Below are 18,176 nucleotides of genomic sequence, written 5' to 3'. Positions count from 1 at the left end.
GAAGTTGTTGCTGTCTTTTGTTAAACGAACTGCTTTGTTTATGGCTTATGATCTATTAAAATTATTTTATTTTCATTCTCTAATTATTGCTAATATATAAAATTTCAATAAATACACTTACTATTTCTAAAATATTTCTGTGGAATTTTTTTTTTTTTGCAAGTAAATGCTTGTATCACCTGTGCATAAAAAGCAGACCACTTCCCACCTTTTCTCTTACATCATGTCTTTTTCTCTCTCTACTCGCCAGGACTTCCAATATAGAGTTGAATAGGGGTAGTAGAGGTGGGTACTCCTGCCTTGTAAACCAGCATTTTAAAAGTATAAAAGGAAAAAAAAATTCAGAACAACAACAACAAAATATTACCCAGAAAATAATTTGACAGATATTTCTTTAAATACTAATATGTATTTTAATAAATTTAAAAAGAAAAATGTTATTTTTATACTGAGTATAAAAATATGTAATTATATATAATTATATATATATAAATATGTAATTATATTATATATGTAAGTATATTTTATACTGAGTATCCAATATGTAATTAGCATGTGCCCATGTGTGTGTGTGGTGTATGCATTTGTATATGTTTGTATGTATATGCACATATGTGGAAGCCAGACGTTGGTTTCTGGTGTGTTCCTCCATTTCTCTACACTTTTTTTTTTTTTGAGGCAGGGTTTCTCTGTGTAGCCTTGGCTGTCTTGCACTCACTCCCTTTCTAGACCAGGCTGGCCTTGAACTCACAGTGATCCCCCTGCCTCTGCTTTCCCAAGTGCTGGGATTACAGGTATGAGCCACCATGCCTGGCGCTCTCCATCTTATTTTATTTTGTTTTTATTTTTTTAATTTATTTTTTTATTATTAGTTACATTTTAGTATCCCAGCTGTATCCCGCTCCCTCATTCCCTCCCAATCCCACCCTCCCTCCCTCATCTCCTCCCTGCCCCTTTCCAAGTCCATTGATTGGGGAGGCCCTCCTCCCCTTTCATCTGACCCTGTTTTATCAGGTATCTTCAGGACCGGCTGCAAAGTCCTCCTCTGTGACCTAACAGGACTGCTCCTCCCTTGGGGAGTGGGGAGGTCAAAGAGCCTGCCATCCAGTTCCTGTCAGAAATAGTCCCTGTTCCCCTTACTATGGCAAACCAATTAGTTACTGAGCTACCACAGGCTACAGCCGAGCAGAGGCTCTAGGTTATATCCATAAATGGTCCTTGGTGGAGTGTCAGTCTCAGAAAAGACCCCTGTGCCCAGATATATTTGATCCTTGTGGAGCTCCTATCCTTTCCACGTCATACTAACTCCCCCTTCTTTCATATGATTCCCTGCACTCTGCCGAAGATTTGGTTATGAGTCTTAGTATCTGCTTTGATACACTGCTAGGTAGAGTCTTTCAGAGTCCCTCTAGGGTAGGCTTCTGTCCTGTTACTTGTTTTCTACTATGTCCAATGCACATCCCATTTGTCTTTCTACATGAGGTTTGATCATCTTACCCCGGGTCCTCTTTCTTGTTTATCTTCTTTAGGTGTATAGATTTCATTATGTTTATCATATCTTATAGGTCTATATAAGTGAGTATATACCATGTGTGTCTTTCTCCTTCTTCACTCAGATACTTCACTCAGAATGATCTTTTCTAGATCCCACCATTTGCCTGAAAATTTAATGATTTCCTCGTTTTTGATTGCTGAGTATTATTCCATTGTGTAAAGACAAGGTCTCTCACTGAAACCAGAGCCCACAGAAGCAACAAGACTAGGTGGCCAATGAGGTGCAGCGATTCTGCGGCCTCTGGGTTCCCAGTGCAAGGATTTAAAGGCGTTTGTATCACCATACAGAGCTTTTCATATGGTAGGAATCCAAATCCTTATGTTTGCACTGCAAGCCCTTTGCTGCCTGAGCTGTCTCTCCATCCTCTATTTAATATTTTTGATCTCTTCATTTCCTCACTAGGATAAGAGTCATACTATTTTGCTTTATCCCAAGGACCTGTCTTTGTACTGCTTATAGTATGGCTAGATTCATTCATTCACACAATCCTTTTTCTTTCTTTCTTTCTTTCTTTCTTTCTTTCTTTCTTTCTTTCTTTCTTTCTTTCTGTCTGTCTTTCTTTTGACAGGGTTTCTCTGTATAGCCCTGGCTGTCTTGGACATGCTTTGTAGACCAGGTTGTCCTTGAACTCACAGCAATCTGCCTTGAACTCAGCAATCCCAGAGTGCTGGGATTACAGGTGTGAGCCACCACACCCAACTATGGCTGGATTTATTGATGGTAAACAATTGAAGCAGTGTTTTTTTCCTGCATAATGTTATTTTCTTCTGCTTCAAAACATTATCTTTTTCAGAAACTTGGTCATGAGTAGCAGAAGTGTTTTTCTGTTTGACCCTACAGAGGATTTGATGAAAGCTTTGATCACTGAATTGGGGAAGTTTTAAATATTATTTCCTTAAAGTACTTCTTTAACTTTACAATTACTCACTTCCCATTTTGAGACTCCAATTGCTTGTTGTTAGAGGCTCAGATTTTTTTTTCTCTGATACAACATTCTGAACAATGCCAGTTCCGTGAGAGAGAGAGAGTGGGGGGGGAAGGGAGGAAGGGTGGCACACACCTTTAATCCCATCACTCAGGCGACAGAGGCAGGTAGATCTCTCAACTCCAAGTCAGCTTGGTCTACAGGGCAAGTTTCAGGACAGCCAGAGATTCACAGGTAAACTCTGTCTTGAGAAAAACAAAACAAAACATAACAAACATACAAAAATTCTGAACAGGAACAACTTGAAGGAAAAAAGGGCTTATTCCAGCTTATAGGTTACAGAGGGTCATCCAGGTAAGCCAGGGCCGAGGAGCAGAAGTACTGAGGTAGAGACCAGGGGGGAATACCATTTATGGCTTGCTCTTCAGTACATATGCTCAGTGAGGTTTCTTCCTTAGCCTGAGACCACTTGCCAGGGGTGGCACTGTTCACAGGAGGATGCGTCCTCCTCATCAATCAGTACTCCAGAAAATGACTAACAGGTATGTCACGGGCCAATGCTACAAGGCAGCTCCTCAAGTTAGGTTCCTACCCACAGCCCTAGGCTGTGTCTAGTTGACAGAGAAATCTAACTAGACAACTTGCAAATAAGATATTTTGCTGTTCTTACACAGATATTTGAGGAGTTTGAATTTAACATTTTGCTCTTTTTCAGATTAAATGAGTATTTACTCATCTTCAAGTTTTTATCAACTCTCTCTGTCATCACTCTTTTGCTGTTATGTCCACATAGTAACTTTTAAAATATCACATTCTGTATTTTCCCATTAGAATTCTTCCTTGTTTTTGTTTTATAGTATCTTTTGTTTCAGCATATTAGCTGAAAATTCAAAAGCACATCAAGAGATGTTATATTGCTATTCCTACGAGTAATGTCTTCTTAAAGGCATTGGTTATCCTGCACATGCTCTCTATGTATTATTTTGTTTTCTGAAATTGGGTTATATTTTCCTTTTTTATTATATCAAATAATTTTGGCATAAAGCCTGGGAATTGAAACGATGTATTGTAAAAACGAAACAAAAAACCCAAAAAACAAACGAAAAGTTCTCACTTATTTGTATTTCTCAAAAACAAATTTGTTTTTATTTTTGTTTTTCTTTGTCAACCTTTTTTTTTTTTTTTAACGTGATTCAAACCTCAAAAGCTGTTTCTCTGAGGCAGGGCTCATCTCAGTTTCATTGTGTTATTAGCTGAGCTGCTTGCAATCTGTTAATGTACCTATGTCTTAGGGTCCGCCAGAGAGTCTGGCAGAATAAACACATACAATGCATGGCTTAGCTTCCTTGAGATTTCATTGGGTTTCTTCTTCATTTTCCAGTAGCCAAAACTTTCCGAAGCTCTACCCTCTAGTCACTCAAACCTCTGGGACTTTAGCTAGGCTTCAGAGTGAGATGCCGCCTGATGCTCCTTGTCTACCGTGAGCTACTTGGAGCTACCCTTGAGATTTGATTCTGTACCACGTCACTACCTGTTAGTAAGTCTGTATTCTATTGAAAGCCGTGGTGCTATATAATTTTAGGGGCTACTAAAAATCAAGGAGGGTTCTGTGTAATATGAAGAGGTTCATATATATATATATGTATATATATTATCATGTCTACACCCACACATAAACACACACACATATGACAATCATGGTATATGTTGAGAACCACAAGTTCTTCAGTTATCTGAACAGAAAGGCACACCATAGGGCGCTGCTTGGCACACAGGCATATCTGGTATCAGCAAAAAGGCTCCGTGGGTAAAAGCACTTGCTGCTACACTTGAGGCTCTGTCCATGGGACTCATAGTGGAAGGGGAGAACTGACTTCCTCGAGTTGTCCTCTGACCTCCACACACATGCTATGGTGTGCAGCCCCATACACAATATACAGGAAATAAATTCATTAAGTACTTCTAAATTCATTAAGTAGTCATTTAAAAAAAAAAACAAAAAAGTACATGACTGACAAATACTGTCACCTTCCTACTTCTGTTGCAGGTTGGACTCGTTACTGACCCTCAAGATCTGGTTATACCCATCCTTGTTTCATAAACCTGCCTAAGATATACCTGATTGGTTGATTTAATGGCCTATACCTGGGCAGGGCAGAATGGGGTAGGTGTGGCTAAGGCTCCTGGGCTTGGAGAGGACAGAAGAATCACAGGAGACAGACGGAAAGAGAGGAGGAAGGAGGACACCACAATGGGTTAGCATGGAGAAAAAAAAACCTATGTGGGCTGAGAGGAAGGACTCCAATAATGGTGTGAAGACACCCAGATGAAAAATACAAACCAGTACCATGGGATTATGGCTGGAAGGTAGACCAGATGAAGAGGATTAAGGTGGGTGGCATTGGATGGAGACTGGGAAATGGATGGTGAGGATATTGACCCAGCATAGGTGAAATATCTACCTGGCCCAAGGTAAATAAGGCCATTATTAAATCTAACAGGTATATTACTTGTGATAGTGGGTTAAATAATACCACCGTGATAATAATAGGAAAAAAATAGACATTATATAGCCCAACACTCTTATTTATTTACAACAACGTACTTCTCATCCTTATGACTAGTTGCTCATAATGTCAGAATTATGGGACACAAAAAGACACTAGAACTCTTAGTGTTTTAGAGGAAAATCTTCTATCTTAAGATAGATTTAAAACCAGTGGCTTCTCCTTTTTTTTTTTCCCAGCAGATCAATAGCTTTTAAAAAGGTTTCTATTACATTGCCTTTCTATATTATTTGTGTATGTGTGTCTTTTTAAACAGTTTTTAAACAGTTTCTTAAAATGTATAAAAGCATTCTTAGTGGGACAAGCTGTATGAAAATAGATAGTGGGCTGTAGTTTTACTATTTCTGTGTTTGACATTCTTACTGTGGCTGAAAACTGGACAATATGACATGTGTGAAAACACACTAAATAACTAGAGACAGATAAGCTATTATAATTAGAGATAATTACCTGTTTGTCATTTGGAGGGATGCACAAAGGTATGGGCAAAATGGGGGAGGGAGAGGAAAATTTAGTGCACATAATATTTCCCAATGCAGACCAGGCTGGCCTTGTTCTCAGAGATCCTTCTGCCTCTGCCTCTCAAGTGCTGGGATTAAAAGTGTGCCCCACCACTGCCTGGCTTCATTTTCCAATGTTTCTGTAGCCAGGCTGGGCTCAGAGAGAAAATGCTGAAACCATCCATCTTTACCACCTGAGCCAGGAAAAGGCTTTGACTTTCCCTAAGTAAATTAGGATATACAAGTTGTCAGTGACTGAAACTCTCATTTAGTTCCTGTCTTTTTCACTCTTATTTCATAGATTCTCAACTGGGTATGGTTGGCTAATTCAAGAGTGAATGACTGTACCTTGTGAGTCTTCACTGGTGCTTTTGAATGAACATCATCATCAACAGCAAAACAAATCTAGGGCTGGGAACAACAGCTCAGTAGTTAAGAGTTATATATGACTCATATAGGGGACACAAGTTTGGTTTCCAGTACCCACATCAGAGAGCTCAGAAATGTGCATTACTGCAGCTCCAAGAAATTTGATCTCTCACACACACACTTTAACATAAAAATAAAATCCTTAAAAAAATAAATCTAACTTTTCAAGTCTCTTTTTTTATTGATCATATATATATTTTTTAGGAGAAACAGACAAACCACTTTCTTCAGGAATCAAGTTCTGTTTAACTTAAATTCATTGGCATTTCTGATAACGAAATTTACCCTAATTTAATTCATTAACCCTTTGAATTTAAAGGAAGTATTTAAAAAATAGCACAGCATGGTTTGAAAGCAAGGGACTAAATCTCACATATCGTGATGCCCCCCAACAATCAGAGATTACGAGCCTGTCAGGTGTAGGCTTCTGCAAGCCATACAAAATCATTGTTTTAAGCGACAGTGGTACCATGCTGGCCAGGCTTTTAAGTGTGGAAAGAACTGTGGTTCTTCAGTTTCACAATATTTCTTAGTCATGTCTGGAATTGGAAGCAAATAATGAAATAAAAACATGCATCAAAGGATGTGCTATTTAATCACATTACATGCATTGGCTAAGACAGTAACGTAACCATTGAGCACTGAGTCAACTGAGGAAGTGCAGGAAGAATGAGATGAACAAAAAAATAAATATTAGGAGTACATATTAGGAAGAAGCCCGGGCACCCACTATCCATAGCCCATGTCATTCATAATGGTATTAGTGGAATCTGCCAGTATCAACTAACAATTTACAAATCAGAAGCACAACCTTAGAGAAATGTGTTTCAACATCCCACAACCTACAGGCATTCTCACAGAATTACTAATGCCTACGACTGACATCGGGGTTGTTTTTTTTTTTAAAAATAATATTAGAAACCACCCTTCAAAGTGTAAAATTCAAAACTAACTAAACACTTTTAGCAAATCTTTTTGACAGCTTTGTAAGAAAGGTGTAAAAATTACTTGTATGAAATTAGGAATTCCTAAACCGAGGTGCAACAAGTCTTTGACTCATAATTAATTCTTATTCTTTTTCTGTCACTCACGACTATGTCATACTGTTACCATTTGACCTAGATTCTACTTTGAATGGTGTCTATCAATTAACGAATATTTGTTGAGCACATTCTTTATTTTGGGTGAGTTTCCATAAATGGAAGACAGAAGAGAACTTTTCTAATGGAATTATAAACACACTATAAAGTAGATAACTAACAAAAGAGTAATTACATGCTAACTCAGATAGGTGGATCCTTGGGAAATAAAATAAAGGGAGAGAGGACTGGGATGGAGTGGCGGGAGCGGTGATGCTCTGTGATCAAGGCTAGGTTAAGAAGGCTTCTCTGACAAAGGGTCTTTTGAAACAAGAAGAAAACAGTTAGTCTGCAGGTCTATTATGTTATATTGCTCACTATTGTGAAAAAAAAAAAAACCTGACCAAAACAATGTAAGAATGGAATGGCTTACTTTTGCTCATAGTCCACCATTACATCATAAAGGAGAGAGAGAGAGAGAGAGAGAGAGAGAGAGAGAGAGAGAGAGAGAGACCCAGAGTAGTGCACCCACATTTAGGGGCATCTTACTTCCTTAGAATCAGCTCTTACGAAAGTCTAAACTCTTGTTATGCTGACAATGAATACTAACCATCATGGGGTGAGGAGCTGCTGTTAGTGCACAGGACACAGGTGAAAGAACTGAGGCTAGAGCATGATGGGATATGTAAGGAAGATCAACGAGCTGACGAAGGTATGTGGGATGATTAAGGAGGAGTGGGCAAAAGAGTGGTGGGGAAATGTGCACCACATGGAAGGCAGAGGAAGACTTTGGCTTGTGCTCTGGGACAGAGGAAGCCTTTGACCATTGGTATCCTTTCCTTCTACCCATTCCATTATGACATAACAACATAGCAGCAAGAGGCCCTTTCTTTATGCCCCTCTGGGACTCCATTCCCTAATACACATTTTAAGTTGCCAACATAACTAGTTTCCTTAAACCCAGAGTGGACTGGGATTCTCTGGTTAAAACCATCCCACAACAAAACCCCTAATCAAATCACCTCCAAAGTAATCAAACCTATATAGTGAGAATCTCCAAAGAATACAGATGACATAAGCAACGTATTTCAGAGAATGTATTAATGGCTTCAGTCACAGAGACTAGTCAGATGTGGGTCTTGAGCAAGAGATAATTCAGTACCCTGGGGATAGGATACCTGGGGAGTAGTTTTCTCTTGATGTGAATTAAGCTCTGTTACCCCAGGAGATTTGTAACGTCCAGCTCCCAAGCACTTAGAATGTTCTCCTACTCGGAAGTAGGATGGATGTACCTGGAATTAGTTCAGATAAGGCCATAGTGCAGTAAGGTAGGATTTTAATCCAAACTGACTAGAGTCCTCCCGAGAAGAGAGAAAGAGATACTGATAGACGGATGGCCATATGATGCCAGGGGCAGAGGTGGGAGTCAAATACCGAGGAGGCTTAGTCAGTATTCTATTGCTGTAAAGAGACATCATGACCACTGCGGCTGCTATAAAGGAAAGCATTTAACTGGCGCTTGCTTACAGTTTCAGAGGTTTAGTCCATTACCATCATAAAGGAAAACATGGCAGTATGGAGGCAGGCATGGTGCTAGAGAAGCAGCCTGGAGTGCTACATCTGGATTTGCAGGCAGCAGGAAGAAGACAGACACTGTGTCTGGCTTGGGTTCTTGAAATCTCAAAAGCCGCAGTGTCACACTTCCTCTAACAAGACCACACCTACTCCAAAAAGGCCACACCTCCTTTTTTAAAAAAATTAATTTATGTTTTAACTTTTTATCCCAATCATAGCCCACTCCCTCTTCTTCTCCTGGTCCATCCTCCCCACTCCCTTCACCCTATCTCTCCTCCCCTTGTCTTCAGAAAATGGGAGCTCCCCCTTCCAACCCACTCCAGCACATTGCATCAGGCAGGACTGAGCTCCCTCTCACCCCCTAAAGCAGGGGGGAAAGTGATTAAAAGCAGGCAACAGAATCCATGTTATAGAGAGCATTTACTCAACTTACTAAGGAACCCTCATGAAGATGAAAATGCCCATTGGTTACATACTAGGTCAAGTCCATGAATGCTCTTTGGTTGGTGCTTCCATCTCAGTAAACTGCCCTGGGTCTAGTTTAGTTGATTCTGTTGGTCTTCTTGCAGTGTTCTTGTCCCCATCAGGTCCTTCTAACCTTCCCTTCCACTCTTCCACAGGACTTCCGAGGCTCCACCCGAAGCTTGGCTATGAGTCAGCATCTAATTCGATTAGAGACTGGGCATGCCTCTCAGAGAAAGGGTAAGTTAAGATCCTGACTGTAAACATAGCAGAGTGTCCTTAATGGTGTCAGGGGTTAGCTCTCTCCCATGGGGTGGGTGTCAGGTTGGGTCAGGCATTGGTTGGTCATTCCCTCAGTCTCTACTCTATTTTTATCTCTGCACATCTTATAGACACCCCATATCCTCCCTATAGGCCGACCTGTCTCAGGTCTCCAGCTTGTCTCAGTGATGGCCCCACCTTCAGTTTCCCTTTCTCTCCAGGCCATGAAACCTCCACTCCCCACTCTTCCCAGAGCTGATCCTCTGTTTCCTTTCCCACACTCTCTTTACTTCCTCTTCCACTGTCTATTCTTATTTCCCCATCTGAGTGAGATACAAGGAGGGCCTCCCTTGGGCCATCCTTGTTACTTAGCTTCTTTGGTCCATGAATAGTGGTATAGTTATCTTGTAGTATATGGCTAACATCATGTTATAAGTGAGTTCATACCATGTCTTTCTGGGTCTGGGTTACTTCACTGAGGGTGATCCTTTCTAGATCATCCTCTTGCCTGCAAATTTCATGATTTCCTTGTTTCCAATAGCTGAGTAGCATTCCATTGTGTAAATGCACCATATTGTCTTAATCCATTCTTCAGTTGAGGAACACCTAGGTTGTTTCCAGTTTCTGGCTGTTACAACTAAAGCTGCTATGAACATAGTTGAATAAATGTATTTGTGGTATGGTGCAGCATCTTTTGGGTTTATGCCCAGAAGTGTAATAGCTGGGTCTTGACATAGTACTATTTCGAATTTTCTGAGAAAGTGCCAGATTGAGTTCCAAAGTAGTTGTATAAGTTTGAACTCTCACCAGGAGGAGTGTTCTCCTTTCTATACATCCTTGCCAGAATGTGCTATCACTTGAATAAGTCCAGATCACCTAATCCCTCTCAAGTAGTGCCATTCCTGATCATCAAACTTTCAAACATATGAGCCTGTGGGGCCTTTCTTATTCAAACCTCCATAGGAAAGGATGTCAAGGAACATTAGTATCACCAAGGCTAGGGGAGGAAAGGAAATATCTTTCCATACTTGGGTTTCAACCAAAATCATAATTTCAAACTTGTAGTGGCAGAACCAATATAAAACAGGTTTCTAGAACTTTTAGTCATTTCATTTATTGCAGCACTTAATGTTTGTCATTATTAAGAGAGCCCTAGGAAGGTATCTTATTTTAGAATACAGAGGTGGTGGCTCAGCCTTGGTCTGAAGACATAGACAGCATACACAAATTTGTCAGAGCAGAAACCAGAAAAATCAACACCCCCAGCCCTCTCATCACCTGTCAGTCATTGCCCTTAGATGAATTGGAAGACAGAAGGTAAGGGAAGTTCCTGAGCTGTGGTGCTATGGGCCAGTATCTAGAACAACAGAGAAGAAATGGGATCTAGAGTATCCAACAGAACTATCCTCCCCAAAGTCTCTAGCTACCTTTGTGTCACCTGTGTGCTTTGGAAAAGCTAGCTGCCACTCAAGGCATCTTATTTTCTGTTGCTGTGGGCTCACTCATGTGGTCTCACTTCTTAATAGATAACTGCCTTTTCCACCTTCTCCAACTTCATAACATTTGCCCCACAACAAAAGTTTCCACAGGACTGAGTGTATAGCTCAATGATCACACCCACAAGATCTGTCTGATGTGTCCATTACCTATGTGTTGTCTCTACTTAATGGCAAGATTCTTCAGGAGTCTGATGGAACTACAGTCACTAAGTATAAGCCCTATCTATGCATATCAAGACTTTATGTACACAAGACATATGAGAATGTTAATTGAACAGGAAATTACAATTTTAGTAATAAGATGAGCTCTAGAACCATTCAGTTAGATCTGCCCTTTTTTCAGGAGTGAAAACTGAGGCCTGAGGCATGCAAGCAAATTGGCACTCAATACAAAACAGGACTGGGTTCCGTAAAAACCTTTCATCTTGGTACTTTTCCAAGTACCAAAGGATTATGGAACATAAATGATTCCCCCAAAGTTCATCAGAGTCATATAAATACCAGAAAATGTAAATGAGTCACGAATGTGTGAATAACAAGCTGTTTTTGATACTTGCATATTGAGAAATTTAAATAAAAGTATTTGAGAAAATATTTTGAGCTATATTGATGCCACAGTATTTGAGAAACAGCTTGTGGCATTTAACGTCCCCCAAAGGCAGCTGGGTCTTTCCCATTCCAACTTGGTAGCAGTGTGTTAAGAGATAAATAGCTAAAATTATTTGCCATAATTTTAGAATAAATATAGCTGAATGGCTTAAGCTGCTGGCTTTAAAAACTTTCATAGCCATTTAATCCTCTTGCTAGATTTTGTCAAGCAAAGGATCATAACTAATTTCAAATGGACAAAATATCAGGAGTGAAAACGTTTCTTATCTAAGCCATCCGAGAAAATGAACTTTTTTTTTGATAACAAGAACCAAGTAATTCATTTTCCCTTCATATTTTTCTGTCTTTATCTTCAGTTGGCAGGTGCCCTATCTTCCCAGTGATACCTTTCTGCTTGGGATGAAAAAGGGAAATGAGAACCTATAAAGGCCAATCAGCTTCTCTTTTGTGCAGTATTGTAATTCACAAGGCTGAGGGAATCCTTGAGATAAGGCAAAGCATCCCACTGCTTTCTTTTATAAGAGTTGGCTTGTTCATGGTGTCTCTTCACAGCAATAGAAAGAGGCCAAGACACCATCAGGACCCTAAAGTCAGGGATGGAGAGCCACAACATGCCGACTTAAAGATGTGGAGCTAGATGGGGCTTGCCAGTTACCATAGGATTTCTTTTTCTTCTTTCTTTTACTATAGGATATTTTTCTAAAAAAACATACCCCCAAATTAAATTTGTGATGGTATATAGTAAATCATCCTTCAACTGATTAAAGAAGGAGATTACCTTATACCCACCACGATGATGAGAATATAAATTGGTGCTAAATATTTTTTGATAATGTGTGACAAAAACCTTCAAAATGTTATTACTGTTTTCAGTAGCAATTTAATTCTTAGGACTTTTTGGTATTCTCTATTAGGAATGTATATAAAAGTTACATTAAATGTTAAAAAGATACTAAAATTATAAACATGATATATTTATTGAGATCATAAATTACCTGTTTTGATACATCATAATACATAGGGTATACACAGAAAAGGTATTAAATACGCCAAATCATATGACTTACACATGCAGCGGTACATAATGTGATCAGGATGGATCCTTACATAATAAAGACACAGAAGCAAAAAAAAAAAAAAAAAAAAACAAAAACAAAAATCCTGCAATTTCATATATATTATTTTAATTAAAATATTTATTTTTATATGCATGAGTGTTTTGTCTGCTTATATAAATGTGTACCAAGTATGTACCCAGTGCCAGGAGAGAGTGTAGAGACTCTGAAACTGAAGTTACACCAGCCAGTTGTGAGCCAGTATGTGGGTGCTGGAAACTGAATCCTCTTCAAAAGCAGCCAGTGCTCTTAGCTACTGAGTCGTCTCTCTAGCTTCCCCCACCCCACATAGTTTTTATAGACGCAGAAGCCAATAAAAAAACACTGCACACCAATGTGTTAAAGTTATTTAAATGGTTATTTGGGCTTGTGAGAATTGGTGACAGCTTTTCCTGCACAGACACACCGTCCTTTCTCTACCTTCTCTCTCTTTCTCCCTTTCCCTTCTTTCTTCTTCTTCCCGGCTTCTTCTGCTTTTCAAGCATCTGGTCGTGCCTTGTGTTACTTTACCTTTTTGAAGAGACAACAATGTTTGGTTTTTCTTGTTAACTTTCTCATAAATCTTCCTCCTTGAATTTTTCTTAAGGGGTTTAGGTGGGAAAAGAAGACAAAGCTATTTTATTCTCTTAAGCACGCAATGCCCCCTTTCTTCACGATTCCAAGTTCTCTTCCTCTGCTGACGAAGAGCAGAAAAATAGCTGAGGAGGTTGCAGAGTCAGCTGCATGGCTGAGAAGCCTTCTTCAGCTTCTTCAGGTTACACAGTTTAGTTAAATAATTGGTTTCTTTATTCCTCTTTAAATAGCTAAGGGACTGTCCTTCAGACAGACAAATCTAATTTTTCAAATATAATTGTTTACATATAATCGAATAATTGCTACTTAAATAGTATGCATTATTCTCCACAACAGTTGAGGAGAATTTTATTTTAGCTTTTATAGACACAACTAAAATGATTCAGTTTCTAAGTTATCACATTTTTTTTTTCTAATTAGGTAACTTTAGGTTTTAAAATAGTCTAATACCTGGCTAAAAGTTTTCAAGGAAGCCCCAAGCAAGCCATATTTAAAGGCCAGGATAAGACAGGGGGTGAGAGAAGACTTTCAGTGACAACACGATAGTCGTTGGTGGCGGTAGTCACCACGTTCTGGATGTGACACTGAATTCTGAATGTGAGTTCGGATAGCAAAGGCAGGTTCTTACCGGAGCTCTTCGGTTCAGGGTAGGACGTGCTGAGAGCTGAACATGGTGTAGGAAGGACATTAATAACATTTGTGTTGTAGTAACAACTTGTCTGTAGACGGTCTGAGCAGGGACATTATTAACCTCATAACATATCTGTGGAATTCCTGCTATCTGGTAGCTATATTTTCATGGGTTTTGTTAGTGTTGTTTGTTTTTCAAGACAGAGTCTCTGTCTGTAGCAAAACTGGCCTCAGCCTCACAGAGATCTACCTGCCTCTGCTTCCTAAGCGCGGGGATTAAAGGTGTGCTCCACCACCTCCCAGTTAGTAACTATATTTTCAGTCTTAAAAAAGAAAAGAAAAAGAAGAAATTCCCTCAGCACAATTACTAGTGGTGCATCATCAGTTTGGGCGAGGAGAGGACCATCATTGTAGCATTGCATTGTGATTCGTGTTTTGTTTGTCTAGGGGTTTGGGGAGGGGAGGCTGTGGGTCCCAGACCCAATGCTAGAAGTGCCAGGCCCAGGAGTAGGCAGGGAACATTTACCTGGAGGAAACTGGGAAGAGCATGTTCTTATGATCCAAAGTGCTGGAAGCATCTAGCAAGAAGAAGTCCTGGTAAGGAGAGGGGGATATCTGAACAGGAGAATGGCGGGGCCGTCTGTGGTCATCCACTCAGGACTGGGCTTCCCAATGGCTACTGAGGTGGGTACTGAGGACTACTTTTGGGTCCCCACGCTTTGATTGAGTGAGCTATCTCTCCAGGCTGCTTGAGTGTCATTTAATCTTCAAAACAATTATTCTTCATTCTTGGGTCACACCAGTGTGTGTTAGAGAATTTGGAGTGATTCAAATCATCCTGTCCAGGTGTACCTGAGCCTGAACCGCCGGGATGGCTGTGCAGGCCTTTTGTTCTGCTTCTTGGCGGCGCGAATACTGAATTCCTAGTTACCTAGTAGCATTTGCTTAATGCCTTGCAAAGTATTTTAGAACAACTTAATAAGAACTTCAAGATAAAAAAGAAAATCTACACACTTCACAGCTTCTTCCTTTGACGTGAATGTGTAAATTGAATTCCCTCCCAAGTTGAAAAAAAAAAAAACAAAACAACAAAACGGTTGGTTTCGCAAAAATGTTTTCATTGGCTTAGAAAAGTAAAACACCAGTGTTTGGGTGACTAATGCTTCCTGTAATATAAAGATAGATCAACACATAATTAAGTTCTGGCTGAAATATAATTGTTGTCTTGGAAACAGTTTTGGGTATGAATTTGGTTAGGTTAATGGAAGTCTCCCTGATTCCCAACGATGATCCAGCTGATCCATTAGGCCGGGCTACCCACTTGAAAGGGTTAACAACCAACCAACAAAAACCCAACCAACCGACCAAACAACAAGGAAAATCTGACCACCGCAACAAAAACCAAACCCGCAGAAACAACTTCCTGAGAGCACAGCGAACCGAGGAAAAGGGATAAACCTCGGGTCAGCTATTCGCCGGGCTCCTGAGTACTGTAGTCAGAGGAGTAGGCGACAAGTGCTTTTCGGACTGCTTGTGGTTTTCAAAGATCCTTCCTGTCGCCCTGGGCAGAGAACAGGGTGCTGCCTCCACTTCTGGAGCGCTAACACCCCGGGGTTTTCCAGCCCGGAGCCCGGGGTCCAGCAGTTCTGTAGCAAGTTCTACTCAAAGCACAGCCCCCAGGGGCGCCTGGTGGCGCTTTCAAAGGGGTTTGGCCGGGGCCGAGGGTGAACTCCAGGCGTGAGAGCGCACCTCGGCTCCAGCTCACACTCACCCGGGAGTGCGTGCCAGTGTGTGTGTGCGCGGGTGCCCGCGCGCGCGTGTGTGTACGTGTGGGGAGGTGTGCCCAGAGGGGTGGGGTGAGGGGGAGGGGAGCGGGGCCCTAGGTGAAGCACGAGGTGGGAAGGAGGGAGGTCGCCCGCTCCCGCCTCTCCCCCGCGGGGGGCACAAGCTCTCGGTGACGCCACAGGCCCCACGCGACCCTCGGGATCGCGGGGACAGGGACGGCGCGGGGCTGACGGTCGCCTCTCCCCCCGACCCTCCCCGCCCCCACCGGGACTCCTCGGCACCGCCCCGACCTGCATGCGGGCGGGACACCCACAGCCCGAGGCCCTCGGCGTCCCCGAGGCGGTGCCCGGCCGCGCCGGAGGAGGAGGAGGAGGAGGAGGAGGAGGAGGAGGGCGAGCGGGAGGACGACGAGGAGGAGGAGGAGCCGGCTGGCCGCGCGCTGCGGCCCGGGAGCACGGGCTCCCCGGAGGGAGCTTGGGGCGTCCCGGCCCCGGAGGAGGGACCCGGAAGCAGAAGCGCAGCCGCGAGTGGAGCGGAGCCGCTGCCCGCGCTGCCCGGCGCCGGCTGGGGGTCCCGGCGGCTGGATGGGCGGCGGCGGCGCGGGCCGCGGGCGGCGATGGGCGAGGAGCAGAGCACGGTGAGCGGCGGCGGCGGGCCCCGGGAGGCGCGGCTCCCCGGCGGGGGCTCGGCGGGCCAGCCCGAGTCCCCCAGGCCGCGAGGGGACCGCACCGGGGCAGCCGGGCCGCGCGCCGCCTCCTCGGAGCCGGGCGGCGGAGGCTGCGCGGACGCGAGCGCCCAGGAGCCTGCGAGCCGCCGGGCCACGGCGGGGCGGCCCGCGGGACTGCCACTCGCCGGGCCCCTGGACCCCCACAGCCTGCAGCTGCGGCTGGAGCGCGAGCCGGAGGGAGCGGGGCCGCGGGAGGCGCCCCCCGGCCAGCAGCCCCCCGACGGGCTGCTCCTGGACGCGCTGGCCCAGCGACCCCCGCCCCCCGCCAAGCCGCAGGTCTTCTGCTCCGTGTACTGCGTGGAGAGCGACCTGCCCGAGGCCCCCTCCGCCGAGTCGTCGCCGGAGTCCCCACCTCGAGTCCTGCCGGGGCCGATACCCGCCAGCCCGCCGTCCTCCTTCCCCAGCTCTCCGCTCTCGCTCGCGGCTGACCCCCTCTCCCCCGACGGCGGCAGCATCGAGCTGGAGTTCTACCTGGCTCCGGAGCCCTTCTCCGTGCCTGGCCTATTAGGGGCGCCACCCTACTCCGGCCTGGGCGGGGTAGGGGACCCCTACGCGCCCCTCATGGTGCTGATGTGCCGGGTGTGCCTGGAAGACAAGCCCATCAAGCCCCTCCCGTGCTGCAAGAAGGCGGTGTGCGAGGAGTGCCTGAAAATCTACCTGAGCTCTCAGGTAACTTCCACCGTTCTCTCTGCCCACTCTCAGTCCGGGTCACCGTGCCAGAGCACCGGTGTGGAGGTTCCCCTCCAAGCTCCCTAGCAAGGGAAGAGGTGTCTGGGCCGCTTCCCCAGTGCCTCCAGCAATTTGCTAGCGCCTCAGTTGTTATTAAGTGTGTTTTACCCATACTGGTTTATTGGCTGGTTAACTCTGCCCTGAGCTTCAGGTTTTGGTTGGCAGCTGCGGGAGGAAGGAGGCAGATTGCCCTCTGATTATTTTGTCTGTCGATTGCATGCAAGAGCTTGCTCCCAAGGCGAGCAGAAAGACTGCCTCACTGGTCTGGCATCCCCGAAACTGACAGACAGCACAAACCAAATGTTTGTGGAGCTGGTAAAGAGAATTAGTATCATGGCAGGGCAGTGATACCTGCATTTTTAAACTTGTTCTTTCTGCATGTCTAGAGAAATGTAAATTAAAAAAAAAAGTTAACTCTTGCCCACTTTTCAGTTTTCCATAATAAAGTTAAAAGACTCTTCTCCAATGAAATTTTAAGCCACCACAGTCAGTACTTTATTTCCTCAAGAGAGAAACAAAACGGAAAGAGCCAAACAAAGCAGAGAGAGACCAGAGGTTTAACCAAACAGGCAGCCACGGAACTTCCCTCCCCTCCACCCTCTTCTGGAGAGCTTGTTTGTTTTTTTTTTTTTTCTTGGAAAGCTTGAGAAATATAGCAGCCCTCTTCCATGGTTTTCAGCCTGCGGTGTTTCTGCCAGGGTTTTGCACAATTCTTAATGCCCTTTGATCCCATGTCTGATTGTCCTAGGCCTATTCATCTTACAAAACCTTGTCTGTTCAGGTGCCAGCTTTTCTGTGACGCTTTACCTCATCCTCCAGGCCCCTGCTCAGATATTTTTAAAACGTGTCTTCCAATCTTTCCTGCACTGTGAAGTTGTTCCCTTCCTGCCTGTTTGTCTTGCTAGACTGTCTGGATGTGTCTGGATTGGGTAGTTTCAGATGATAGTGTTGTTGGTTCTGGCTGAAGTAAACTGAACAGGGCTTTCTCTAGACAGTGTGCTTCCTGTGTGTTCTGTGGGCATCTGCGTGGCTGGAGTCTAGCCTGAAAGTGTGTGCTGTGCCCAACCGAAAATGCAAAGGCAAACTTACACAGAATGGAATGTTTCACAAACAGGCCCTTGGCCCAAATGGCTGAGATTATTATCCACACGGCCGT

The 18,176-nt window shown here is 43.5% G+C and overlaps 1 protein-coding gene across 1 annotated transcript in view; it reads left to right on the top strand.

Moving 5' to 3' along the window:
• Positions 1-15,653: 15,653 nt before the first annotated feature.
• The window catches only part of Rnf217 (ring finger protein 217), a 117,563-nt gene continuing 115,040 nt past the window's right edge, over positions 15,654-18,176 (top strand). The window contains exon 1 of the mRNA XM_060373534.1: positions 15,654-16,960. Coding sequence (XP_060229517.1) covers positions 16,181-16,960 — 780 coding nt within the window. The 5' untranslated portion in view covers positions 15,654-16,180. The remainder of the gene's footprint in view (positions 16,961-18,176) is intronic.

This window comes from Meriones unguiculatus, chromosome 20, assembly GCF_030254825.1.
Source record: "Meriones unguiculatus strain TT.TT164.6M chromosome 20, Bangor_MerUng_6.1, whole genome shotgun sequence".
NCBI lineage: Eukaryota > Metazoa > Chordata > Mammalia > Rodentia > Muridae > Meriones > Meriones unguiculatus.
This window is presented reverse-complemented; position numbering and strand designations above follow the sequence as displayed.